The sequence below is a fragment of the Plectrocnemia conspersa genome, unplaced genomic scaffold (assembly GCF_051122295.1).
Source record: "Plectrocnemia conspersa isolate PC_06_02 unplaced genomic scaffold, ASM5112229v1 ptg000002l, whole genome shotgun sequence".
Lineage (NCBI taxonomy): Eukaryota > Metazoa > Arthropoda > Insecta > Trichoptera > Polycentropodidae > Plectrocnemia > Plectrocnemia conspersa.
This window is the reverse complement of record NW_028277166.1, coordinates 17,120,578-17,148,236: the sequence shown is the minus strand read 5'-3', so window position 1 is coordinate 17,148,236 and position 27,659 is coordinate 17,120,578. Positions and strand designations below refer to the sequence as shown.

The 27,659-nt window shown below is 32.1% G+C and overlaps 3 protein-coding genes across 5 annotated transcripts; 1 reads left to right on the top strand and 2 right to left on the bottom strand.

Annotated features, from left to right (window-relative positions):
* Window positions 1–3,522: 3,522 nt before the first annotated feature.
* On the bottom strand, window positions 3,523–4,750 carry Ccs (Copper chaperone for superoxide dismutase). 2 transcript variants are annotated; one of them, XM_088205460.1, is made up of 7 exons: window positions 4,617–4,750; window positions 4,421–4,498; window positions 4,236–4,350; window positions 4,008–4,168; window positions 3,840–3,947; window positions 3,723–3,778; window positions 3,523–3,660 (listed from the first exon to the last, which is right to left on the bottom strand). In XM_088205460.1, the coding sequence occupies exons 1-7, from the start codon at window positions 4,629–4,631 to the stop codon at window positions 3,531–3,533; spliced, it is 663 nt and encodes a 220-aa protein (XP_088061586.1). In that variant the 5' UTR covers window positions 4,632–4,750; the 3' UTR covers window positions 3,523–3,530. The 2 variants fall into 2 exon arrangements, with proteins under 2 accessions (XP_088061586.1, XP_088061587.1); XM_088205461.1 differs by having other exon boundaries at window positions 4,236–4,346; window positions 4,617–4,735.
* A 461-nt stretch (window positions 4,751–5,211) lies between these two features.
* LOC148237889 (deoxyribodipyrimidine photo-lyase-like) lies at window positions 5,212–10,581 on the top strand. Of its 2 annotated transcripts, XM_088206192.1 has the most exons (10): window positions 5,212–5,487; window positions 5,560–6,004; window positions 6,071–6,191; window positions 6,252–6,422; window positions 6,493–6,685; window positions 7,550–9,013; window positions 9,081–9,641; window positions 9,712–9,904; window positions 9,972–10,213; window positions 10,277–10,581. In XM_088206192.1, exons 6-10 carry the CDS (start codon window positions 8,671–8,673, stop codon window positions 10,435–10,437), a joined length of 1,500 nt encoding a protein of 499 aa, XP_088062318.1. In that variant the 5' UTR covers window positions 5,212–5,487; window positions 5,560–6,004; window positions 6,071–6,191; window positions 6,252–6,422; window positions 6,493–6,685; window positions 7,550–8,670; the 3' UTR covers window positions 10,438–10,581. The 2 variants fall into 2 exon arrangements, with proteins under 2 accessions (XP_088062318.1, XP_088062319.1); XM_088206193.1 differs by lacking the exons at window positions 9,081–9,641; window positions 9,712–9,904; window positions 9,972–10,213; window positions 10,277–10,581 and having other exon boundaries at window positions 5,223–5,487; window positions 7,532–7,672.
* A 1,014-nt stretch (window positions 10,582–11,595) lies between these two features.
* LOC148237888 (uncharacterized) lies at window positions 11,596–27,457 on the bottom strand. Its single transcript, XM_088181372.1, has 11 exons — window positions 27,186–27,457; window positions 20,498–20,769; window positions 18,634–20,436; window positions 17,743–17,873; window positions 17,469–17,684; window positions 14,826–14,910; window positions 13,166–13,210; window positions 12,856–13,068; window positions 12,403–12,788; window positions 12,185–12,334; window positions 11,596–12,120 (listed from the first exon to the last, which is right to left on the bottom strand). Exons 2-11 carry the CDS (start codon window positions 20,751–20,753, stop codon window positions 12,064–12,066), a joined length of 3,342 nt encoding a protein of 1,113 aa, XP_088037498.1. The 5' UTR covers window positions 20,754–20,769; window positions 27,186–27,457; the 3' UTR covers window positions 11,596–12,063.
* Window positions 27,458–27,659: the final 202 nt, after the last annotated feature.

Sequence of the window (27,659 nt, the reverse complement as noted above, 5' to 3'; positions counted from 1 at the left end):
GAGGGAGTTACCAACCGAACGGCGAAAACTTTCTCTTGGCCGTAATTATACATCTAGCGTGCATGCATTGTCGCTTCCCACAAAATACTTTTTCAAGATAAAACATCTACTATTAACAAAAATATTGTCTGATATTATTTCCAACAAATTTAAATAAATATATTTTATTAAACACCAGCGTAGAAAATACATCCAGTAATTTTTATTTTTTTCGTTTTAACAAAATATATTTAGATAATTTATTTGCATTACATCAAATAATCTTATTCTATAAAAATGCTATTTCATTATATTATAATTATGTTGATATTATTTAAAATTATTTTTTGTTAAATATTGTGACTTATTATTAAATTTGCCTAAGATTCTGTTTTATTATTTAATTTGCTTAAAATCAATGATCATACAATATATAAAAATGATAAGTATACTAACGATAGCTTAAGGAAAAAAATAACACCTGCAACCTTTTTATTGGATGTGAAGTTGTACACTGAAAATCGAAAAATCAATGCATTGGTTCAAGTTTCTGAAAAAAGAAAACATAATTTTGAACTCTATTATAAATATGAGGCACTGCTGTACATTTTACATAACAAAAATAAAAAAAATTGCTCTTCCTATTGATTCGAAAACGAAGGACTTATGTGAAGCCGTTAATCCTAAATTACTGGCACCAGTTGACGGAGTATAGGTCGGGTTGGGAAGAAACCGGCCAGAAACCGGCCAGAGACCGGCTACGTGTGAAAGCTTTGTAAACGGCGCCGGCCCGGTGCCGGGTGAATCCATCCGGCACGTGTGAAACCGGCCTAAGACCCCGCTTAGCGCTGTTTCGGTTTAACGCTGTTTTATTTGAATATGGTATTCCCCGAAAATCGCACACCGCGTGGGACTCCCTGATATCCAAAGCGTAACGCGGAAGAGTAGTATGCCGATCGCCACTGATATGAGTACATCCGAGGCCGGCCCGAGGGACAGGCAGTACAGGCGATCACCTGGGGCGCTAGATCGTGTGGGGCGCCATGATACCAAATGAAAGCGCAATATTTACTTGAGATTATCAAACAATATTGTAAAAAAATATAATCTGATATTAGTTATTCTTGTATACCCTACTGTGTACTCTTTAGATTATTTCACGCGCAAAAAATCGCGACGAAAAATAAACTACAAATTCTTAAATACTGTTATAAATGATACTATTAAAATAGGCGAGAGGTAGGTTGTAAATGTGTTTATTTCGACGGTTAAAATGATACAAAAGTCGCTCGTGGACTGGTTAACGAAGCGTAGACGCGCGGACGGTCTAGACTCCGGACTCCTGGACGTGGACAGGTTCTTGAAGAGGGAGAGGTCTTCCCATTCAGAAGTTCTTGATGGGACGAAGGAGAATCCTCCCTATCAGAAGTTCTTGATGTGACGAAGGAGATTCCTCCCTAGTTGGATTCCCAACGAGAAGTGAAGAGTAGAGGGAGAGTTCCTCCCGGCTTGGATTCCCAAGAAAGAGTGATTTGATCCGGCCGTGACCCTCCTTATATAGTAGTCGAGGCACGTGCCGGATGCAATTGGTTGGTGGGGGAAAGCCCTTCTGTGATTGGGTGTGGGTAGCTCGTCTCCGATAGGTCCGTTTCGCGCATGGATACGAATCGAAACGTGGCGCGTCGAAGTACGATTATAACAATACCCACAATCGCAAAAAAGAGTATGGTCTGAAATATAATATTAAATTACTTTAATTTGAATTATATTTTTGCGCTCATGTAATCAGGTATTAAAGTATTAAAGTATTAATAGAGGGGGGGGGGCAAATTTAGTTTTTGCCTGGGCGCCAAATAACCTAGGACCGGCCCGGAGTGCAGCGTACATTTACATATCAAACGTCAAAGAATTTATCTAACTTAGATACAGGCATTTCAGTCTAAGTAGTTTTCCTGCCACCTAATACAACTGCCTTGATCCAACCGATGGATCAGGGTGATATATCAAATTTCAAGGCATATTATTTGCGGCGAACATTTACACAGATGTTTGAGAAAACAGACGGACAAGAAAAACAATCAATAAGAGATTTTTGGAAGAACTACAATATCCTAGATGCCGTAGGAAACATAAATCTTTCTTGGAATGAGGTGACAGAAAAATGTTTGAAAGGGGTTTGGAAGAAAATATGGCCAGATCTAAACAAAGAAGATGACACTATTCAAGAGACTGTTGTTATCAACGTAATAGTGGAACTAGCAGGGCTGTGGAGTCGGAGTCGGAGTCGGAGTTGGAGTCGTGGTGTTTTGGCCGGAGTTGGAGTCGGAGTCGGAGTCGTGAAAAATGAGCGACTCCGAGCATTTTTTAAATTATTAAATTTATGAATTTTTAATTGCGTAATAATGAATGTGTATAGCGTATGAATATTAAACGGGTATAAAAACATCAAAAATACCTGATAAAATTAAACTTTTTTGAGTCGGAGTCGAGTCGTGTTGTTGGTAAATATCGGAATCGAAGTCGGAGTCGGAGTCGTGTTTTTTTTAACGACTCCACAGCCCTGGGAACTAGCAACACAAACGGGTGTAGGTTGATGTGTAAGATCTTGAAGAGATATTAGAAGAAAAAGCAGAAAGTTTTTCTAATGATGAACTCAAGGAAACTAAAGAAGAACACGAAAATATTGAAAGTAGCAATTCTGAAGAGGAGCAAAAAGAACTTTTAACGGCATTTCTAAAATCTAGTTTAGACACTATAACGGAAATTGTGGATTTATTGAAAATGACACAGATTTTGATAGGAGCTCAAAGGCAAGACGGGGTGTCATGGATTCCTTATCCACTTATCGACAACTTCTTACACAGCGTAAACGAAAAATGCAAATGACATTAGACACATTTTTGATAAAAAGACAGAAAATTGGAAATGCAAAAGAATCTGAATGATCTCAAACGTAAATGATGACTTAGGATCTCTTTGAATTTTTCTATTTTTCGCATTGAGTGTTTATTACTTGATGCACTTTTAAAGGTTGGTTTAAAATTAATAATACCAGATGTATGTTTATTTATGTTTCTATATTTGTAAGAAATAAATTTTTGTTGTATTGTTATAAAAAAACATATTTAATAAACTTAATTGAGAAAATACATATTCATTATTAAAAATTTTCTCCTAACCCCAATATTTACATGGTGACATAACCTCGTTTAACGCTCTACTTTGCTGGAACGTATCCCTCGCGTTAAGCGGGGCATTACTGTATGTGTATATATTTAAAAAAGCAATCATTTTAGTTTTTTAAACAAATATAATATAAAGTGTAAATTTTACAATTGGTAACATTATTATTTTATCAATTGATTAAGCAATATAAAATTAATTTCATGTTTTTAGTCGAAAATTTCAGATCAAAATTGTATTTGAACCAATTGTCCTTATATTCATAGTATCTTGACCATCACCATATATTAATTATTACGTTTGTAGCGAAAATACAATAAAAATATATAGGTATTTAATATTTTCTTTAAGTTATCTTCATTTGTAAATTATTTTCTTCGTCCTTTTCCAGCAGCCGGTAGGTATTTTTCATCCCATAATGTGACACCGTCGCATGCACATATTCTTTTATTATTTTGAAACAGTCCAGCAGAACGAGCTATTACTCCACAAGCATATCTAAAAACAAAATATTTATTTAAAAGCATTTAATTATCAATATATGTACGTATTTTAGTTACCTTTTACTATCATCCGGAGAAGCTATAGCAAAGGATCGCCCAATAATTTGATCAATCTAAAACAATTTCATTATTTGAACACGATTCGAACCACATCATATTAAATAATTTCATTACTTGTAAGCTTGGAACAGTAAATTTAAATTCAGTTCTTCCATTATTATCTACTGTAACTTTGCCGAGATCACCGAGCGGTTTCCATATTGGTCCCAAAGATTCGCAACCCTATAAAATTATATTTTAAGTGGGAACAGTTAAATAAATTAAATAATATGTTTCACGAACATTTGATAGATCGCCCGCTGTATGAATTTGAATCTTGAGTTTACCCGGAGGCAAACCATCTATTGTACCGTCGATTAGTCCATCACAATTTTTAACACCTCCAAATCTTACAACACCTTGAACACCTTGTCCATCTAAAGCTGCCACAGCTGCTCCACCTTCTACGTTAAGAAACATAAAAAATTTATATATCATTAATTCATTAACAATTTAATTAATGTAAATTACCTCCGAGGCCCCATAAAATTGCAGTTCCACCGGCAATATTTTGCATGACACTTGTCGCTTTGTCACAAGTCAATGTAGTTTCTATTACGACTGCATCTTTTCCTACAATTTCTGCCTATTCATTTTATCATTTATGTACACACATTTTTACTCAATTTATGCACATTTCAAGTAGTTTTACTAACCCGTAGTATGTTTGGATTCTGCAAAAGATGAGTCTTTAGGTCGTCTTTATTTTTTATATTTTCAACCATAAACTCCATCTGAAATCAGCAATTTTATTGTAAATTTTAATTTTCTACTAGAAACTAATATCTTTGTTAAAATCAAATATTAGCGAATAACTAAAAAACTATAAACTATGTATTGTATTTTTATTACCTTGGATAAAGCCATGGTTGTTGAGTTCTGTATTTAACATACACTAAATTCTCGAAAGTTGATTTGACAGTTCGTGTGAGCGAAGGTTACTCAGGCTAGCCACAACGAAGGGTAATGATGACCATAACCACAATATTAACGTCCATTTTAAAATAATATTATGAACATATAATACATTTCAGAAAAAAATAATATGAGTTTAATAAGTTATATGTGTTTTAATTGACACCGAGAATAAAATAACCACAACAATAATTTCTAACTGTAAATAATAAAAAAATATTACTGTCTGTTTTTGTAAGTGTATATAAAACATCATTGGTATCTGATGCTAGTTTTTTTTGTAGTTGATATAATGTATTAATTAACGAGTTTTATAAAGATTGTTTTGGCCGACGTTTCTGCAAAATTAAGGTTAGTCCATACATATATTTTTTATTTTATTCGCTTGGGAAAACTTTAGTTTTTATAAGAGAGTGAAAGTGTCGTTCTTCTTTTTCTTTCTCGAACTTTGCAAAATTGTAGAGTAGACCATGCAAAAGGCGTAGATTTTTTTTTATATAAATTTAAAAATATTTTGCAATTAAGTGTTGCCAGTGCGTTCACAGTTTGTTTATATGCAGCTGTCATTTATTGACACGTGACTGACGTTTGAAGTTTTCACTAGTAATTCTCGTGTGCTAAATCATTTTTATGAAGAACAATTACAATAAAACAACCCAAAATGGATGTGTTGTCAATATGTCGGATATGTTCAAACTCTAAAAGCTTTCAACAGCTAGAAAATATATTCGATTCAGAAATAACACACGACAATGATTCTAAGTCTGAAAGCTTATACCAATTTATTGTTCGACTAACTGGAATCATGGTAATATATATTCTTTCTTTACTTTACCTACATTATTCAGCTTAATATCTAAAATAACCGTGTATATTTAAGATTTTTAAAGATGATGGGTTGCCTCAAAACATGTGTAACAAATGTAGGGATCAGTTTCAAAATGCTGCGAAATTGGTTAAATTGTGCCACGAATCTGATAAACGGCTACGAAATGTTTATAATATATGTAGTGTTATAAAAGAGGAACTAATCTCCGAAAAAAGCGATTCAAATGTACCTAAAAATGAACACGATTTAGTTAATAAAGATGAACCGATTGCGAAATTGTACCAGTCAAGCGAAGCTGATTCAAGTTTTCACTCTGAAGAAGAGACTAATACTACAATTCAATGTAAATTTTGCAATAAGCTATTTACTTCTGACAAATTGCTACTTGAACATAAATGCGATAGTGATTTAGATAGGCCATATAAATGTGATAAATGCGATTTTAAATTTAAATCAAAGTCAAATTTAATCGGCCATAGAAAAAATGTTCATGAAGGTATTTTTAATTAAAATAATTTATGATTATTCAATTGCCCTCATTATGACTTAATATTAATTTCAGGAGTTAAGCAATATTCATGTAAACAATGTGATAAGACTTTTTTTAATTCAGCGCAACTAAAAATACATGTAATGAGGCACACTAAAGAATATCCTCATCTATGTGCTCAATGCGGAAGAAGGTACGTTTGTGAATAATAAGAGTATACCATAAATAATGAAATAAATAATTTTCAATATAGATTTGCACAACATTGCAATTTAAAGGAACACCAGAAAATTCATTCTGGAATTAAAGACATCAAATGTTTATATTGTGATTTCACTAGTTGTTATCAAACTTCAATGAAAACACACATTAAAGGTGTGCACGATGTAGATAAAAAACATCAGTGTTCCGAGTGTGGCTTAAAGTAAATTACAAATTAAGTACTTGATTCCGTAATGATTTCATTTTGATATAATATAATCCGCTTTTTTCAGATTTATGTTTCCATCTTTATTGGCTAGACATGTGACTGTTCACACGGGCGTAAAAGTACATTTTTGCAAGGTGTGTAAGAAAAGCTTTCGTTCAATCGATGGCTTGAAACAACACGAAAGAATACATTCCAATGAAAAACCTTATAAATGCAAATATTGTGAAAAGATTTTCAGAACTCCATCGCATAGAAGTGTATGTATCTTTAATATTAGTGTTTAATAAACGACTTCAAGGCAAGAACATGTTAACTGACATTTATAAATTGCTACATATGCAGGTATAAATTTGATGCTAAAAATTATTTCCCTAACAAAACGCATCCTTAAATCAGAAATATGAAACACATGAAAAAAACAGTCATTAGGTCAAGTCTAAAATACAAACTAAGCCAACTCATCTCTCAAGTGAAAATAAACAGAAGAAGTACAGACAGACGTCGCATCTCGCATATTGCTACAGGGTTTGTCTGCACTTCGATATTACATTGTGTTTTAAAAATATGATAGCTATCCTTATCGATACTACTACTGACTTCTGATATGAGAGTAGTGAAAGTATATTCAAACTAAATTTTGGTCAATATAGGAGGGCGCAAAAATAATTATAATTTTTCAGAAGTCAAAGATCCATGTCAAAAGCACTAAAATCGTGTCGTCGCTGTTGCAGTGGAAATGCTCGGTACCGATATGCTTTATTCGATTCTCACTTACCGGAAGTAGTAATATTGTTATAAAAGTCTTAATATGTGTTCTACATAATCGAGCGTTTCCACTGCGTCGGTGACGACATGATTTTGTCGCTTTTGACGTGCATTTTAAATAGGAGGTTAAACTCAAAAAGAGTTTGCTCTCTCCTTGAATTTGGCCAATAAATGCATGTCATATAATGAAATACAAATATTCTTAATGAAATTAAAATATTAAGAAACAGACAGCACACGAAATAAAGTTGATATTAAAACTTATCTTCTACGAAAATGTCAATTAAGATGTGCTTGCCAGAAATACTTTCAAATTACGTCTTTAATTGTTAATTAAGTTTTTTATGCAATTTTAGGCTCATGTGCAGATTCACACTGGCAAAAAGAATCATCTTTGTATTATTTGTAAAAAAAGCTTTCTTCTTCGAACTAATTTAACAAGACATAAGAAAATTCATAATAAAACTTTATAGAAAAATTAGATATCTTATTTTATTTTTATAACCCATAATTAAAACACTTTAAATAATAATATATAATTACGGTGCTCGGATTTTTCCGGACAAGGTTATTTCGGACACTGATTATTCCGAACAGGATTTATGCGGACATAGATTGTTCTGGACAAAAATATATTTTTAAAAATATGTTTAAAAAAGAAGGTAAATGTTTGGATCGTTAAATTTTTAATTATAGCAATTTTCAATGTAGCAGTCAACTTAAATTAAATCTAATTAATCAATATTTTTACTTTGTAAAGAAACGTTTTATCAGTTTTTAAAAATTACTGTTGTTGGTATTTTGATTATTTTTATAAGATTTTTAACTAGTCGTCCTCTATAAAATGAAAAGTTAAATGTTAAAAAGAATTGATTAGGACTTTTTGGCAGCGGCCTTTATTAAAATAATTGGGAAAAATCGGATGTGAACAACAAGTAAAAATTTCTTTGTACACGGATTCAATGCGGGTTGTTTTATCCCCTCTGATTTGCGCATTGTTATTCACCAAACATTCAACCGCAAATATGCGCCTAAAGTTTATCTTTATTACGTTCATTATGAAGTGGCGGCCCGTGAGCATTTGTAGTGGAGGGCTGCAGCAATAAAAATTGAACAAAATATCCTTTATAAAACTAAAATATGTACTATATAATACATTTATTGCGACAAACTACATATGATGGGCGAGAATCGTTTTTCATAATGGGACAGAGGGAGTACCTAGTACTTAATTACTAAAGCATCTCATATTTTTCTCCACTGAGCCTATTCATTTTCTCCTAATAAATTAACTGTTTATGGATTCACTATGTATCATAGATAAAATAAATGTTTTAAATTTACATATTTAAAATTTGTGGTAATTTTTTATTTTAAAATAAAGGTTATGGTCAATTTTTTGCCACCTAAGACAGCTGTCGAACAGTGGCGGTAAGCGGCGCTTGTATCAGAGTTGGTTGATTTAAATTATTGAAGTATGGCCAGCTCTGCGAAGAAAGCCAAGATTTCGCAGGATGATACAGGTTTTAAGAGATTCGTGGAAGAAATTATAAAATCGCGAAAGGAAGCCTTCGAATCGCCTTCCGAGTGTTCAAACGTGAAACGTCGCGTGAGGGTATTGTCAAACGAGCAAATGGTACCATCGTCTTCTGCTTCAATACTGTATTGGATGAGTCGTGACTGCAGAGTGCAAGACAACTGGGCTCTGGTTTATGCGCAACGTTTAGCATTGAAAAACCGCCTACCTCTACAAGTTTGTTTTTGTCTGTTACCTAAATTTTTGGACGCTACACACAGACACTTTCATTTTCTCTTAAAAGGTAGATACATATGTTGTTTGCATGTATTGTAATAATGCAATATATTTCAATTGTATGTTTTCTTCAGGTTTGGAAGAAGTGAGCGCTGAAATATCAAAATTAGATATAAACTTCCATTTACTCGATGGTTCTGCAGAGGAAGTCTTACCAAAATTTGTTACTAAACACAAAATAGGCGCTGTTGTTTGCGATTTCAGTCCCCTGAGAGGACCTTTGAAATGGGTTGAGGATGTTAAAAATAAACTCTCCAAAGACGTGCCTCTAATACAAGTAGACGCTCATAATATAGTGCCGTGCTGGACGGCCTCAGTCAAATTAGAGTATGGTGCGCGAACCATTAGAAATAAAATCAACTCTAAATTGGATGAGTATCTAACAGAATTTCCACCAGTTGTTATACATCCTTTTAAAAATGATAGTAAAATGGAAGTTATCGATTGGGAAAAGGCATTGGAAACCAGAAATGTAGATAAATCAATCGGTCCGTGCGATTGGGCAAAGCCTGGTACTGAAGAAGGACTAAAAAAATTAAAAGAGTTCTGCACGAGTCGTTTAAAAATATTTTCATCCAAACGAAACGATCCTTTAGGAAATGCAATTAGTGATCTCTCTCCATGGTTTCATTTTGGTAAAATATATATATATTGTAAATTATGTTTATAAAGATTAAAAGCATTATAATTTGTGTTTCCTTGTAGGACAATTATCGGTACAAAGAGCTATCTTAAGCGTTAAGAAATACAAATCTCAATTTAAAGATAGTGTAGAAGCGTTTTGTGAAGAGGCTATAGTACGTCGAGAATTGGCTGATAATTTTTGTTATTATAACGACAAATATGATAGTATTGAAGGCACGAATGAATGGGCAAGAAAAACACTAAACGACCATAAGTATATTGGATAACGTAATACATTTTATTAATTGTACCAATATTATATTTTAATTTTCTATCCATAGAAAAGATAAACGAGAATACGTTTATACCACTGAACAATTAGAGAAATCGTTAACCTACGATGATTTATGGAACTCAGCTCAAAATCAGTTGGTTTCTGAAGGAAAGATGCACGGTTTCATGAGGATGTATTGGGCGAAAAAAATATTGGAATGGACAGAAAGTCCAGAGCAAGCTTTAAAAGATGCTATATATCTGAATGATCGCTATAGCTTGGATGGACGAGATCCGAATGGATTTGTCGGTATGTAAATTTGATTTAATTTTTTATTAAGGTTATTCATATTTATAATTTATTCATGTACAGGATGTATGTGGTCAATATGCGGCATACACGACCAAGGTTGGAAAGAGCGTCCGATATTCGGCAAGATAAGATTCATGAACTATGCTGGGTGTAAGAGAAAGTTTGATATTAATGCTTATATAGCACGTTATGGTGGTAAATGCCATAAATACAAAAAATAATGATATTTTTTTAATTCAGTAAAATGGTGGAATTTAATATTCACATAAGATATTAATAATTTAAACATGAACATTAAGATAGCATGTTAATTGTTGTATGTTATTAATTTGAAAAAAAATGTAAAATATACATATATTTTAAAATATTACTTATTTCAGTAACTCCATCTATTATCGCCCTTTTCCATATCCTTATAACATTATAAGAATATTACTCCTTACATGCTCTTTAAGTTTATTTTTCAAACGATGTTTCTTTAAATTTATATTAAAAACTTCGTTGAAAAACGCAGACTTCATTGGCTTGTACATATAATAATTAAAACTTATATTAGACATTATCTCGTGCTTAAAAGATTGTCGCACTTCGATGCAAGTTTGTTATAAATGTTGACTGTTGCAAGTTAGTTATAAATGTTTTTTCTACATTTTAATAATATTTCACAGCAAATTAATATCGTTTTTAAAGAAACGTTATATATTTATTTTAAATAGTAAAGGATGCATTGTTTTTGAGACATCATTGTATTTCTGTCACTTTAAACTTTATAAAGACACTGATCTGATTTTTTGAGACTTGCTTAGCAAAGCTTGAGGTATGGGCAAGATGCTTGGACCAACCCAAGCGGTGGTTTCTCGTTCTTTTTTATATCGCATGCGTTTGTGATGTACGGATGTAGGCGTAAGCCTTCATTGTTATACATTTAGAAAATAAACGATTCAAGCAGCAATCAACGTGTTTAAGGTGGTCTTTCAAGCTCTATTAGATGGTCTTCCCACAAGGAGCAAGGTCGCACTTCACAGGAAAATAAGGCCCAGCTTCTCAAGGAGAGAAGAGAGAACAGATACAATACAGTCGACAGAATTCTGTTAACTAATTTTTAAACTAACAAATAATAGTTTTAAGGTATGTAATAATATTAATTTTTAATCAGTGTCTTAAAGTTTAAATCGCATAGAAGCATCCTGCCGCTGGAACTGTACTATATTAGAGATAATAAATCAGCGATGGATGTATAGCGACAATAATGACACAGATCCGGTCGACTTTAATTACCAGTTGATATATGACTCTCGATCTTCAACCTGATTTGGTTAACTACTCAGTAACACATTTTCATGACAAGTTACTACTAAGCCCCCCTAATACCTCCTGTATGGATTCGCCGACGTCAGCGTGGAACTCCAAACTGTTTACTTTCGAGAGGATTCCGATACGCCGCTGCTAATAGGCGAGTTCCGCAAAAGGAATCGATGCAACTAGTCACGTTGAGCGAAGTCATTGCAATTTTTACACGTTGGCTCATTATGACATACTGTGCAATAAATATTATGTACGACGAGACTTCAAATAGCGTTTTATTTCGAGTTGCACTCAGTCAGTACACGTATCGCCTTAACGATAGTCTAAAAACGGTACAAAAATGATATTTCCATTATCAAAGTAAAATAATATGAAAATATATATAATAATTTATTATAGCCATATTGTACAACATATCAACAAAATTATTATATAAAATATGTTTCATTTATATGTATTATTATAAATTGGTAATTCATAATCTGTATTAAATATTGTTTTATCACATTAGGGAGACTCTATTGTATTTAAAAATTCTTACTTCAGCACAAACACCGGCAACAGCTCGTCGATTTTGGAGCAACGAAGAACACGTACTCCTGAAATGAATAAAAACATTTATTGAATCAACGTCAATAAGATCAAAAATATTACGTCACTAACGATCAGCATTGCTGCAGCTATGAGTAAAGCTTTAATTTTTGGATCGGCTGCCATCACTGGGAACGTTACTACCATATTAAAGTTTGAAGATTGTATATCCCATCCATGGATTATCGAGCCATGTTGTGTTAGTGTATCTGCACTTATAATCTAAAAGTATCATAGTAATTTTAAAATGATTTATATTTTATAGTTGGTTTATACAAATTATGAATTACCCTGAACTCGGCTTCCATCGTTGGACAGCAAATATTCCTGTTGGGTCCTTCGACGATGTATAGAACATCCTCATTAAAATTTTTCACAAGGAAACGAGGAGCAGTGAACGTAAATTCCTGTTGTACACATCCGAGGAATTCTCCAGGAGGAACAGTTACTTCTACTTCCTGTACCATGCAAGGAAGGCAGCAAAAAGAGAAGCCAGTTTTTCTTGTTAGCGTTAAAGCTTGCTGACGGGTATGATCTAGCAAAGTCATGTAGAATGATCTATTTGATCCACATATCATTCGATTGAGAGGCGTAGACAATTCGTTGGCCATGTACAACGTTTCTCCGCCAGGTATTTTCAATATGTATCTGTTTTCAGGCTCCATTGACGACATCACTAAAATACATTTAAATAAAATTATGGAATGGTCATAAATATATCTACAAATGGTCCAGTAACTCACTATCGCCCAATTCGATCGTTTGCTGTATCATTATACTGGGGATGCCAATCAAAAAATCAAGACCGTTCACCGGAATAAATTGGGCTCTGTCTGTCGATTGCCAATCTATGGTGGATACCGGTATTGGCCTTCTAACTCCAGGATATCCTTCTGTATTAATAGAAATTAACGGTAATTCTTCAATTATATTTTGCATTCTATTATGATATCGGCCTAAAACGTTTGATTCTATTGCTTATCGTTTAAAATCATGTTTAAATAGGTATATTTTGTAAATCATATCGATTTTTCTTAAATTAATGATGTTTACCATCTCTTGTAGGCTCCCGTGTCACTGGGTTTTCTTGGTTTAGATCTAAAACAAATTTCAATTATTTCTTAAATTTTCCTTATGAATAATATTTGTAAGATATATAAAAATATGCTATTGTTTTACACACGATAAGGAAATTTTTCACGCATGGTCATAGATAATATTTTTATTATCGATAAATTCATCTATTTTTTATTGTTTATCTTCGCTAATCAACGAGTGTTCCACATAAAATTTCCACACGAGCACAAAAATGGAGTATTTGTATTAATCATTGAAATATGTACAAAATGGACTTATCGATATATACAATAGATTAAATTTATCGAAATATATTGAGATCATTTTATGAAGGTTGAATATATATTACTGAACTAATAAATAATAAAAAATCACCTTAATATATAAAACTATTAATATATTATATTATTTATTTATTTTGCGTATTATTATTTAAATAATTGTGCGATTAGGCAAAAACTTTCAAACGATTCAAGATAAAAATCATTATCAATACATCTTGTTTTATGTTTTTAATTAACACATAGAGATGACTGATGAGATGAAATCTCAATTATCGGAAAGTATAAGCTTATAATATTGTATTATAATTTCAATTGATTAATTTATGTGCAATTTTCTCACTTGTATATGAGTTTCTTTTCTTTTATATATTTGTTAGATTTTAATAAATATAACACAAAGGTCAATCTACGCACCAAGATCATAATCAATTATCGAAAATTATTAAATAAACTATTTTACATTAGTCTGACAATCGATTATAATAACTCAAGATTTTTCGAAGTGAATATTTATTCTGCAAAATAACAGGAATCATAAAAAAAACATATCAATCATGAAAACCTAAATATATTTAGATAACATACTATATATTTGCGATTACACAGTCAGTTCGAGAGCTATCCATTTCATTATTATTCATAATTGAGAAAGAGATGGCAAGTCTGGGTTTACGCCCCTAATATTATCTCTAAAGTACATGATATAGATATATGTTCGATATACTTATCATTACTCCTGTTTATATTTTGAACATATTTATTGAAATTTAAATCATTACTATAATATATATCCGTATCGTGTGCTTGAGAGAGTAAAAGTTTGGGTTTACAAAAGAATAAATATTTTGTCTTACCGAATCATTTTGTGAAGCCTCGCAATGGAAGTTTTAAAATAAAACTCATTAGCAATACTTAGTAGGAAGTCGATTTAAAGATTAAAAAAAATATTTTGTAATTTATAATAAGTTGGCGGGTCTCATATTTTACATGCCTGATATAAATAATAATTCTTTTAAAATAAATTTAGTTTTTATATTTCTTTTCTAAATAACTATCATATGAACATTTATTGCTGGATATTTATAATATTAGTTTAACTGTGATCTATCGTTGTTAGTCATTATATAAAATGAATGCTAGCAAAGATCGCCGTTGAAGTCAATTAATTTGTGAACTTGTTACCCCGTTAGTAAGACAATGGCATGAAACAGTTTTTAAATGAATTTAATTATAATCCAGTATAAGAATAACTGATGAATAGGTGAATTTTTAAAATCAGTGGAGCATCCAAAGGGTTAAGAAAAAGCATTACTATATACATATTCTAATAGATTCAAGCTGTTTTTACTCACTGTTAACTGAAGAATAGTTATAAAAATGATCGTCTTCGTTCATTGTAATGCGTTGATTCAAAATAATATATAATGCAATAAATACGGTAATAATTTAGATAATTTTATAAAAAAATGATTATAGAGCACCTTGGCTACCGTTAGACTGTTTTGTAAATTATATGAACCAAGCGCACCAGCTTATTATCAACGCATATAGATAATAGATACTGTTATCGATTCTTATCCATTGTTAGATAAGTCAGAAAAATTCATAATGAATCAGGCGCAATGATTCAAAAATATCTTATTTATTAGCAAGCGCAAATATTGTAACATTGCAAATATATTTTTAATCAAATCCAATATAATTATCGCTAGCAATAGAATTCTCAAAGTATTATCTATGGCCATAATTAGTGGACACCCTACTAAGTGATCTATAAATTATTTAAAGCTAATAAGGTATAAATATAATTTGTAACAAAATATTTATAAGAGTAACGGCTAAACGGGCTGCATAATATGAAGTGATGGTTACTCTACATATCACTATGAAATTAACCCAAAGCAATAAAACGGATATTTTCTATTGTATTCGTTCGTCCATTGTCTGAGAACGGTATTTTTTATGACGCAATTTTTGCGTCGGTGTTCTTAATGCAATTTGAAGTGCATTTGTTTATAGGCGGGTCGTTTTCTTGTCGAATATGACGTTAATATTCAGCGAATTCTTTTTGTTTTCTTCAGGGGTTGTTTTGATAAAATACTTGTTATGGCGTTTTTTCTTTATTTTAAATGCAATTAGCGGTCTGGGTTACTTCATTAACTTACGTACTTCCGTCCAAAATTTCCACTGGAACTTTTCACTTCGCTTCCGACTGGGAATATACGAGAGTTTAGCCTGAACTCGCAGCCAACTTTGAAGGCTAGAGAAAAGCAGCCGCTGTTTTTACAAACAGTAATATTAAATCTCTGGATTTTTGTGAAAACTTTACGGCACAGAACTATGGTAAATAAAAATAAATTTGTAAATAAATAAACAATAAAGCAAGGATCTAAATCATAATATCCATTTATCATTATCATTTTGAATTGCTTGCACAGAGCAAGGCGCTCCTTAGAAGTCTGCGCCAGCTCGTCTTCTCGAGGACGACGATTCCGAGACGCGTCGCCGATGGTCTGCGCCTCCGGATAATGTGGTCCGTAACTGTTATTTTTGTGTTTTATTTTATATCCTCATAATATTAGTCACAAAGCTATAATTAAAACCAGACATACTAAAATAAATTATACAAAAAAACCTTTTAAGTACTTTTAAAGATAAAGCACATTTATTTAGTGGGACCCTTTTTAGCCAAGGTTGTAATTTAATTCCTGTTCTATTTAAAAAGTTTGTTGTGAACTTTTACTAAGATTTTTATAATTTATTATTTGGGAGGAACAATTTAATAAAATATAATAATGCTTAAACATCTTACTACTGGTTTTATTATATATGTATATATAATTCAATGGTTACATCAATGCAATAATATTTTAATACATTTTGATAACATTCAACGACGGGCAATACATAAAATTGCCGCTAGTGTATTTTTTATACTTTATAAAATATACATATAATAAATATGTGTATGTAATAATAGTATATATTGATGTATACAGTACACTTTAATAGAAAATACTCAATAAAAATACTTTTAAAAACACTTCGTTCTTCGTAAAATTCTCTTTAAAATAGTTCGACACTGAGAAGCTAGAATGTGAGCATTTTTTATGCGCTTACACAAAAACAGCAACATATATATGTATATACATATATATTTATATCATATATTAAACTATTTATAAATAATATAAATCTATTAGTAAATAAATTCATTTTTGATTTCACAGTAATCACGCACCTTTAAATCAAGTACACCTTGTACCGTAACACAATTAATAATATACAAGTATTAGAAAACTCTAAATTAAAACTTAAATACAGTCGTACATCGGTAACAATATAATGTGTATTTATATATTTATTAATACAGGGCCGCCCTTGGCGTACGTACTTTAAGATAGCCCTATATTTATAATGTATATAATATACGAATAAATATCCTATATATTATTATCATTTCCTAATTACTAAAAAAATGTATTAACAATGAAATAATCAATGTGTGTGATTTAATATTTTGACATAGTATATTTCAGGGGCTCGTATGCTTCAAATTATTCGATAATAACATTTTTCAAAAATTTTATATTTATATAAAAGGTTTACGGTAGTTTAATTTTGAAGAAAAAAACTCCAAAAAATTACAAATGGACTTTAAAAACAGCCGAAATGCGTATTGTCATTGCCGCGGGACGTTTCGTTAGATCAGGGATTTTTAAATCAGCGATACTCAACCCGCGTTATTTTATTTTTTATTAATATCATATCAATAGTATTTTAAAATGTACTCTTCATTGTACGCAATTTTGTGCAGTTTCAGATTGATCGCCGAACTTCTTTATTTCCATACTCCCTGGAAGAAGTGGACTCATATCGTATTTTGAAATAACAAATTTGATTGATACGAAGCCCTCGAATTTGTTGATTTGGCTCTGTTTTTCAATTCCGTCTCGTCTCCGTGGGAATGCGGTTTAGTGATGTACTTATCGTCGGAAGGGTTGCTGCCAGAGATCGTTCTCCCTCAAAGGTCTAGCCACGCAGCTGTCTCTGGAGCATTCTCCTTGCATGTGATGAGCCAAAGGACCGTGAAGATCCCTCAGAGCCATAAGCGCACCTCTTGCAGCCCTTTGGCAACCAGAACGACCGTCGCAGATAGAATCAGCTTCGGAGAGGAACAGCAAATCACATCCAGTTGGCGAAGAAGGACCCTGAAAAAAATATAATTAACATCTTTCTACTTTTAAAGCAAAGAACTGCGTGACTTACGCATAAGTAGCATATTTGATGGAGACTGCATAACGGCAGGAATAGTTGTCCATGATCGCCAGCTAAAATATCTACATTCTGGCATCTCTCAATTATGCGATCAAGCATAGGGCAAGCTCTCATGTCGTTATCTGAAAATATGAATTATGAAGATTTGAGTTACTACTCTACGTTTTGTTAAAATGATTTTTTCTCTTCTGCTGTCTATCTAGCAATACAAAATAAGGACTCGACCCGATGATATGGGGCGACTGACTCGTGACTTGTGGATGGTCAATTTATTGAGATGACGTAAATTAACTAATTATCTAAATACTTACAATAAATGGTTCCTAAAATGAACAATACTAATACCAATCAATATAAAAAGCAATGAAATCATTCTCGATTCAAGAGATGATGACAATTTTAGCACGTTCATTTTAATAACCTGACAAGATAATGGGTCTACAAGTTATTTAGTTCATAAAGATTGCTACAGCACAAACTAACCTTATCATGCTGCTGAGGAATTTTGGAATTCTATAAAAACTGTAATGTAAAGACACAGTCTTGACTAGCAAATTTGTTAAAAATGTTTATATTCCCAACTCCCCCCCCCCCCCATTATTTATTAGTGATTTGCTATTGAGCTTCAAATTATTATACTTCACAATTTACCTTCTCTTTATAATGACAATAAATATGTAGGAAGGAAATTTGTTCAATTGATTTGTGAGATGAACGCTTCTCTCATGATCAATGTTATGAGATGACCATAGAAACTAGTTTAACAAGGTTGTGGTCAAAAGTTAAATGTTTTATATAACAGAACAAAACACATACGAATACAGATACGAAAATATTATTAAAGCTAAGGTATAATTTAAAAAAAAAATACTTATAACATACCATAGTATTGGAATTTATTTCCAGCACCGCCCATATATCCCTCGGACATGCTTTCAAGAGGCCCGTTCAGGAAATGACCAGCTCCTTGCTCATTTTCAAAGTAATTGTCTTCCAACGCCGCTATATCTTCAGGGTCTAGTTTGTGTTTAATTCCATCGTCCGGTTCAACTTCTGACTTCTTGTGTTTCTCTTTGTCTTCACCTTCATTATTTCGAGAATCCTTTTGCGCGCGTAGACTAAGCTTGAGTTCGTGCAACGCTTTTCTCATTTTCTGCAAGCTATAAGCGGCTGCAAGTCGGGATATGATCTTCTCTTTCATTTCTTGTTCTTCTTGCGTGTCCAAACCATCGGCTCCATAAGACAATGCATCATCTACAATCACGCTCTCCATATTCTTTAATTTGTTATCCATGGTTTCCAGTTTCATCTGATCGATTTGCTTAGGCTTCCTCTTTTCTGAATCGGAGCTCTTCTCGCTCGACTCTTCGTGATGTACGTTCTTCCAATTATTGTAGTTCATCATTCTCTTGGCGTTGTGGTTGTGTGCCATCGAAGCTATGCCCATCATTGACTTTTTCTTGCGTTTGTCCATACCGAAATAGTTTGACCAGTCGATGGACTTTTTCTCCAAAACAATCGGATGTTCGATTTTAAGATGGCTATCATCGCCTTCTGCGAATTCTTTCTCCTCTATCTCCTTAACATCGGGTCCTTCGTGGGAGTGTTCAAATTCGTTAATAGTGTTGACTAACAGCGGTGGCTTGGATTCGTGTTCATGTCTCGAATGTGGTTCACTAGCGCTATGATCGATGGTATCGTTGTGACTGTAAGCTGCTATTGAGGGAGATTTAGATTCATGCGAATCAAATTCATCGATGTGACTATTATCATTGCTTCGTTTAACTTGTTTCTGTACAGAACTGTCAAAAGAGTTTCCAAAGATTGCGCTTAAATCCTTCATCACCTTAGGATCAGTCACTATGCTTCTGAATTGCTTAGATTTGGAATTTTGCAAGTTTCGCTTTGAGAAGCGTTGATTTGAACTCCTCTTTGAGATTGGATAAATGCTTTCATTGGGCGGTTCGATGAGCTCGCTGCCGTCTGGTAAATATTCTTCATCTGAAGGAGAGTAATTTAAGGGTTGCAGAGCCATTTTTGAATCATCGTCTAGTTCTAAAGGCTGAGATGGGTCATATCCAGAATATTTATTTTCTTCTTGATTGTTGATCATAGAAGCAATGTCAGAGTCTTCTTCTTCGTCCACTAGCTTCTCATCCTTAAGATTTTCAACTGCTGCAGGATCAGATTGCGAAACGAATTTCAAAGAATATAGAAAATCTGGAGCATCGCTGTTTTCCAATCTTTGATTAGAACTTCGCTTCCTCTTGAATGCTATTGGTCCCCATCCTCCAGATGGACTATAATCGCCTGGTATTTGTCGCTTTCTAATGACTCTTTTCTTGTACTCGGGACCTTCTGGATGCGTGTACTTGTACTTCTCCCACAACTTCTTCAACAGTTCAGCGTATTCAGCTTCAGATTCCTCTCGCTCTTCTTCTTTATCAGCAAGGCTCTTCAAAAACTGCATCTGTTCCGATTGATAGTTATTCTTAGATTCTAGCTCTCTAAAAGCAGACGTGCTCTTCTTCCTTTCAGATGATCCTTTCAGTTGATCGTTCCTCTCCCTGAACGCTGTAGCTTTGTAATTAAGATCATCGGTTGGATACTCGTCTTTTTCTAAATAACTAATAAGGAGCTCTTTATCACTAGGTTCAACCCTATTTAAGAATACATGAGGATTTTCTGAAACAATTAATAATTAATTAGCTCAATGGATTCATATAAATACAATGTATGCTTATACCTGATTGATATTCGCTCCTTGATCCTAAATAATCGATTATGTCTTGAGGGTCTTGATCTTGAAAATTAGCGAGGGGGTAAGCTCCGGGAGGGGCACGTCGACGTCTTTCCAGTGCCCTCAGAACTCCTCGTAAAGACCCCTGAGACTCATTACTTTTGACCTCAACCCCAGGTCTGCGACTAACCGAGCCTAAAACTGGCAAACCCGCAATAGCTATCAGCGTCAGGAGGCTAATGAAGCCTTTCGTTCGTCGCATTGTCGCAAATTATCCGCTATAAAAATAAATGTATTCTCATTAATAATATATGGTTTAAGTTATATTATATATATATGGACTTTATGGTACATCCTATATCTTACAGCAGCGTATAGCTGGAGAAGCGCATAGGAATTTAGATATTAAATTCCACGGAAAAGATCTCGAATAACCATTAAGGTCATAATTCAAATGCCAATGTTTGAGGTCAAATCGAATAAATATATTAAGTACGTGAGAATTTTTCTCGTGATCATGTGCATTCATACAAATATTTATTTTTATATAAAAATTATCTTTGAGATAGAAAATGTTTTTCAACCTTTTGATTGAAAAATTCTCGGAATCATAAATAGATTGCGTTTCTGTTTTTTATTTTATCTATGCAAAGAACATAGTGCTATGTAAAACGCAATAAGTCCTAAAGTTCATCTTTGTGAGGCAACCGAAAGACTGAAATTACACTTGTGAATAATGGAAAATGTCGAAATTCGGTACGTGATAAAAAATACGAGAACTTGTCAAATTGCCATCGTATATCAATGTCATTATATATAATACATACGTATTTATATTATATATAAACATATAATATTGAATGATACATGCACTTTATACAACTCTACACTCTTCAAATAAGACACTGGTCAAAGCATAGACACACTTTCACCTCTTTTTATTTTGTACATGTGTATTATATTGAATGCCATCAATTACATAATTTTCTTAGATGCACCGTAGGATCCTGCAGAAAATATAGCCAATCCAAAAAGTCGCATTTCCTGGTTTTTATTTTGCATAGATCGGTACTTTACAAAACCATTTTCTCTCTATTGCATTTCTACCATACATTATATTAATTTTTAATTGACACATTTATAGTATTGCTTTCGGAAATATTATAAAACAGTAAAGCATATAATATAAATAAAAAATACTATATGATTAAAAAAACAGACTTTATGCCAAATAACATTGCTTAAATATTCTCATAGTACCACTGGTAATTATTTATCATTAATGCCTCAATTAACCCCTTATTAGGACAGTACTACTTTATATTTTATTGTAATGAATGTCTATATGAAAGTCCGAACCACATAAAGAATTTATAAGTAAGGAACGTTTTCAACATTCAAGCACAAAATTAGAAACAGCAAATCAATATCATGGAAAATACTAGGAAATATCTCGAAAAACTGCGCAATAGAATATACGTGTATATGTGATACGCCTAATAGAGACGGTAGATTAATTATGGCCTTATGTCAACACATAACCCTTACCAAGTGACTAACTAACCCGTAGTTTAACATTTTCGTATATTTTTATAGTTGTAATGCTAGTAGATTAATTCTAGTATAATTTTAATAATTTAATCGAGAAAAAAATATTTATGTATAATCTGTATGTTGAGCTATATTTGCTTGATGAATAGATAAACAGTCCTTTATCAACGAAATATTATTAGATTAACAGGTAAATTATTAATTATACGTGTTCGTAGTAATTAGAAACAATAAGCTTAACTTGAGTCGGTAAAACCCTTTGTGGCAATCAAAATTATTTTTGCAAACTTGGAAGATAATCATGAGAAATAAAGTTCAGGAAAATAAAATATATATTTAAATTAAAACGTGTAATAAATACTTTAGCTTAAGAAACATATATTTATGAAAAAAACTACACAAGTCAAAAATAATTTTAATACTAAATATAAGGCGTGAGACAGACTATTTTATTTCATAACATATTTATTTTAAAACGCCGTAACATGACAGGCGTTGGCCCAATGAGTTACAATGGGGTAAACACAATTGACACGTTTAAGTATTTAGTGAGACACCAGACTGGAATCTGAGCCTGTAAAACAGTGGTATTTATCTTATGAATTATAAACTATAGTTACAGTTTGTATTCATTAAATTTCACTATGCAGAACATAGCTCGTTTTTAAAAAAATAATTAATCAAAATATTCATCCGTGAAATTGGGAAAATCTAGGAGAACCTGATTTGTGATTTTGCAATTATATTATAATAATCACTAATTTTGATCTCACAGCCTTGATATAAATTGAAAATCATTAGGGTTTTTAAAATAATCGAACCTAGGTCTTTGACTTTATGCTATTATAATATTCCCTCCAATAGTAACGTAGTAAAAAAATATATTGTTATAAATAATTTTATATTGTAGTTAAAAATCAGGCGCGTAAGGTAAGATACATTCCCTTTCACTCGCTCGCGTGTCAAGTGACTTGCGAGTGAGTGAGAGATAAGGGCGCGCGTTAAATGCGTTCCGCACGCCCTTATCTCTCACTCACTCCCGTCACACGTGAGTGAGCTAAAAAGAATATATCTCACATATACCGAAAATAAAAAAAATATTACAGATAAATTCACAAACTCAATAACTAAACTTTAACAGTGATGGTAACTAGACCCGTGCGTTATGAATACACATATTAAACATTTCTAAGAATTAAAATATTTTTGAAATTAATATTGCATATTATATAACAGGCATTTTTCTTCGCTAACAAAATATATTTTTTACTCTATTAATTTTAAATATTAATGTATTTGTATCTTTTTGTTGTATTATATAATATAATATTATACAAATACTATAATATTTCATTTGTTTAAATATATCGCATTTTTTAAAAATAGTGTTTATAGGTTTACTATTTTTATGAAACTAAATTATTTTATTAGACATCTATATAAAAAAATAGTAGATGTAACTAAAATTAGAATCATTAATTAAATATCTATTATTTTTAGATATTTTTACATGCGCTAATCACGGATTTGGATGTTTTTATATGAATATTCTTCATCGATTAAGTTTTTAAGATATCATTATTTTTTTATGTATTTTATGAATAATCTAAAAAGTATTTTTTTTTTATAAAATACTTATTGCTACTAGTTTGTTAAGCAAAATAATTTAAAATAAACTTTCGCTCAAAAATATACTTTTATTTATAGATTATCAACTTATCTGTATTTTAGGGTTGTTTTTATGTTTGATTTTATCTGTGGCAATGGAATATATAAAGGGAAAGCTATCTAAAGGGCCCTAAAGGAGTATCGATAACTTTTTACGATGAATCCGTTGGTGATAAAAGTATCGAAAATTCACCCTTTCGTGTTAGTCATCGATTAAATCGCTTCTCATATTAAAATAACTAATAACTAAAATAAACGAATTCACATATTAACATAGGACAAATATGAAGATAGCCAAAAATGGTCGCGTTGTAATTAATACGATTTTTGACTTATGCACGTGCATTGCACGTGAAAGGAATTTTGAACACAATGGATCGAGGATTTATTTTATTCTGGCGCAAATAACGTTAACACGGGATCTATTGTGAATGGCGCTAATAATAAAAGAATGTGCCACTTTCAAGATAAGCGACCGTTCGCAAATATTTGCGACGCATTGAACTTGCCAAACAATTGGAATATTATTATATGATATTTTAAAATAAAAAAATACAGTTCCGCCCCAAATCAGCGTTGATTGTTTAAATAGAAAGTTCGCTGTTTTAAACGATCATATACGCAAAAACGCTGCTATAAAAATATCGCTTTTCAAACATTGGAACTACCACTTGGACTACCATATCGCATCCGGTTTGCAAATACACGATCTAGGCGACTTAATAGTTAATCGAAGTCCAGAGAAAGCAGCTACTTCGATTAACAGATCTGGTTCAGCCAAGCAGCCGCTTTGAATCGACAAGAGCGCAACTCAATCTTTGAGATAACGTAGATGTTATTAATTTATTACGCAATATTGTAATTTGAATTTAAAACAAACGTAACGCATAAATTAAAGTCAGTTTTTATAAAATAAAAAAATTGTAACTTTTAATTATAAATAAGTGGTCATTCATATAAATAATATATGCTCATTAATTTTTTAATTAAATATATTATCACTCACTATAAAAAATATAGTTAAAATATAACCAATAAATTTAAAAACATTTTTATATATTTAAAAAGTATTTTTTTTTTTCAATTTCACAATGCGCTTTAATTAAAAGTTATCACCCTTAGGTCACAATTTCAGGTGTTGTGGTAGTCGTACGTTTTAAGTGGACAACCTGTTGCACACTTTCCTTCCCCTCTACCCTCCCACCTATCTTAAGCCCCAAAAAGTAAACCATAGAACTTCGTCTAATGAAATTTCGCTCGAAATACTCAAAATCTCATTTTAATTTGACTCAAGGTGAAAGGTCACCCGCTGCGATTTTTCTCTCGGACAGAGTTGTGCTAAAATCCGTGATTTATTATGGGGTAATATCGAATGATTTATGTCTGTACTCGCAAATTTGATATGATAGATGAACGTTTTATAAATACGTCGTCAATATGGGCGTTAAAACTAACATAACAAACCCTAATTGGATTTGCGTAATCCGCTTACGTAGCTGTGAATTGGATATTGTGTGTATTTAATCGAATCGCTAAATGCAGAAAGGACCCAAGGCATTATTTTGTAGGCTCGAATTTTACATTATTAAATATGATATATAGTTAAGCCAAAATCTGGTTATTGTATCACATTTATAAATAATACATTTGTGAAATGTATTAGATTTTTAAAATAACATATTTATAAAATACTTTAAAAGCAGACTTGTCCTAAGAACAGATCAATAAAAGTAACCAGTCAGGGGCTTACTTTTATAGGTGATATACTATATAATGTATCGTTGTCATGGTTCTTATGATTGGCAGATGCGTAGGTTAACATCAATTAAAGACACGAGAGATATTCGGAAAATAAAGATACAAAATCCAGATAATATTTCTAAGACATTTTATTTTGGGATTACTTGTTATACCCTTATATGTATAAATTTTTATTTTATTAAGATTTCCAGACGTCTTCTTTTGATCTGAAATTTGATACTTTAAGCTTTCATGTTTGAATAGATAAACGTTCAAGGACTTCATTGTATGACTAATAACCCTGCTTTAGAGCACACATATATTTATTTTTACCCTGAGCTTCCGATAAACCAATTTTCCGGCAACCGTTTCCAAAAAGAAGCGTTTGCTCCTGTGACCACGTTGCAGCGCTCATCATACGTGAGAATCACAAGACTCACATGCAAACTAAAGTAGAATGAGTGAGTCACTTCGTGCTCCGACTTCGGTCCCTTTGACTCGGGCCACAAATACCGACACGAGGCGAAGCGAAGTACCACGAAGTGACCTACTACATTATCGTCCTCGCCTAACTTCGGCCAACTTAGCGAGAATATATAGCAGGCATAACATTATTAGTAATGCTAAGGACCATCAATCAGTTTAACCGACTGTGACTTTTGCTCGCGACAGCCTAGGTAGGAAGTCGAGTCTAGCCTGAATTCGCATAGTGTATTGCAACGAAGCCCGACTAGATAAGGGTTATTTTTGTGACAATACCTGATTCTGAGATTTAGTGACAAATATTTAACTTTAAATTACTGGATGGCTCGTTTTTATTAAATTAATATTAGATTTCGCTTCAGGAAAACGAACCGATGACTATACACAATACGTCAATAAGGCTCTTATTACGTAATAATATATATTACAAAAAGTATTTATAAATATTACTATTTTTGCTATCAAAAATAGTAATATATAGAAATCCTTTTTATTTAAAAAAAATCCTTCTGGACGTAAAAATTAAATTTTATTGTTAAATGTTCTCAAAGATACGTTTTAAGAATGATATATTGGATTTGTCAAGGAAATTAAATCGTACTTATGCTTATATGTGTATGAAATATTTTTTGCGTCAGCGATTGTACAAAATATTACTTAATCAATTCTGATAAACATTTGCAATAAAATAAAATTGATAAATAAACAGCTTTTATATATATGAACTTTAAATATTATATGCGAATAATTGTAATTAGCCTATAATTAAAAACTACAAATAAATATATGTACGTCTATATATTTATAAAATAAAATAAATTAAGTGGGGCAAGTATGTATATTTTTAATTTATTATAAAGCACAAATTTTACTTATTATAAAAAGCACCTCTGTGATTTTTAAGATGCTTTTACTTTCAACTCTCGTTAATATAATGATAAAAAAATATTTTTAAATCTTAGAATATTCCAGAATCAATTTGTAAAGGTTTTACCATGCTGAATGGTAGTAGAAAATTGAACAAAATTTAGAAGACAAAACAATTCAACACGCAACGCGTAATATCACACACTTCCACCACTTAATAATATCATTTAAACATATGATGATAAGACCCATGATTTTAGATGATCTTTAATGCACTTTTTAAACCTTCTATATAATATAATGATTTTTTGTTTTGTTGGTTTAAAGTATTCCATATCCTTAACGACTGCGGCCTTAGTAACTAATATATTTAAAATAAGCTCACCTCAACACATTGACGTCTCGACGCCCTCTATAATCAATCAGATAAATCAATGATACTATCAACGTTAAAAAAGCACTTGTTGGATTTAAATCACACCAAGAAATATCAGATATAGTCAGATTTTTCTTCGATGAAAAGTACAACTAAGATATATTTCACTCTCGATTGATGAATGGACTAGTGCACTCACTATATAGGTGCAACTTCTCGTGTTTTCCAGCTGAAAAGCTGCGCAAAAGCTCTGTCCAGTCTGCGCTGCCGGAACGGTGTGTGGCACAAGAGCGAGAGGGGCTACGTTATATAACTCGTCTCGGCGGATCGATATAATGGAGCATGGCCATAGGAGGTAGTAGGGATTGGGGTCTAATGCGACCCTTTGTTGGTAATTTTGCGATTTTTATTTAGCGCGTTTTAATATCGTTGAAAGCGTTTCAGTAACATTAATATACGCAAACACATCGCCTTTGCTCTAAA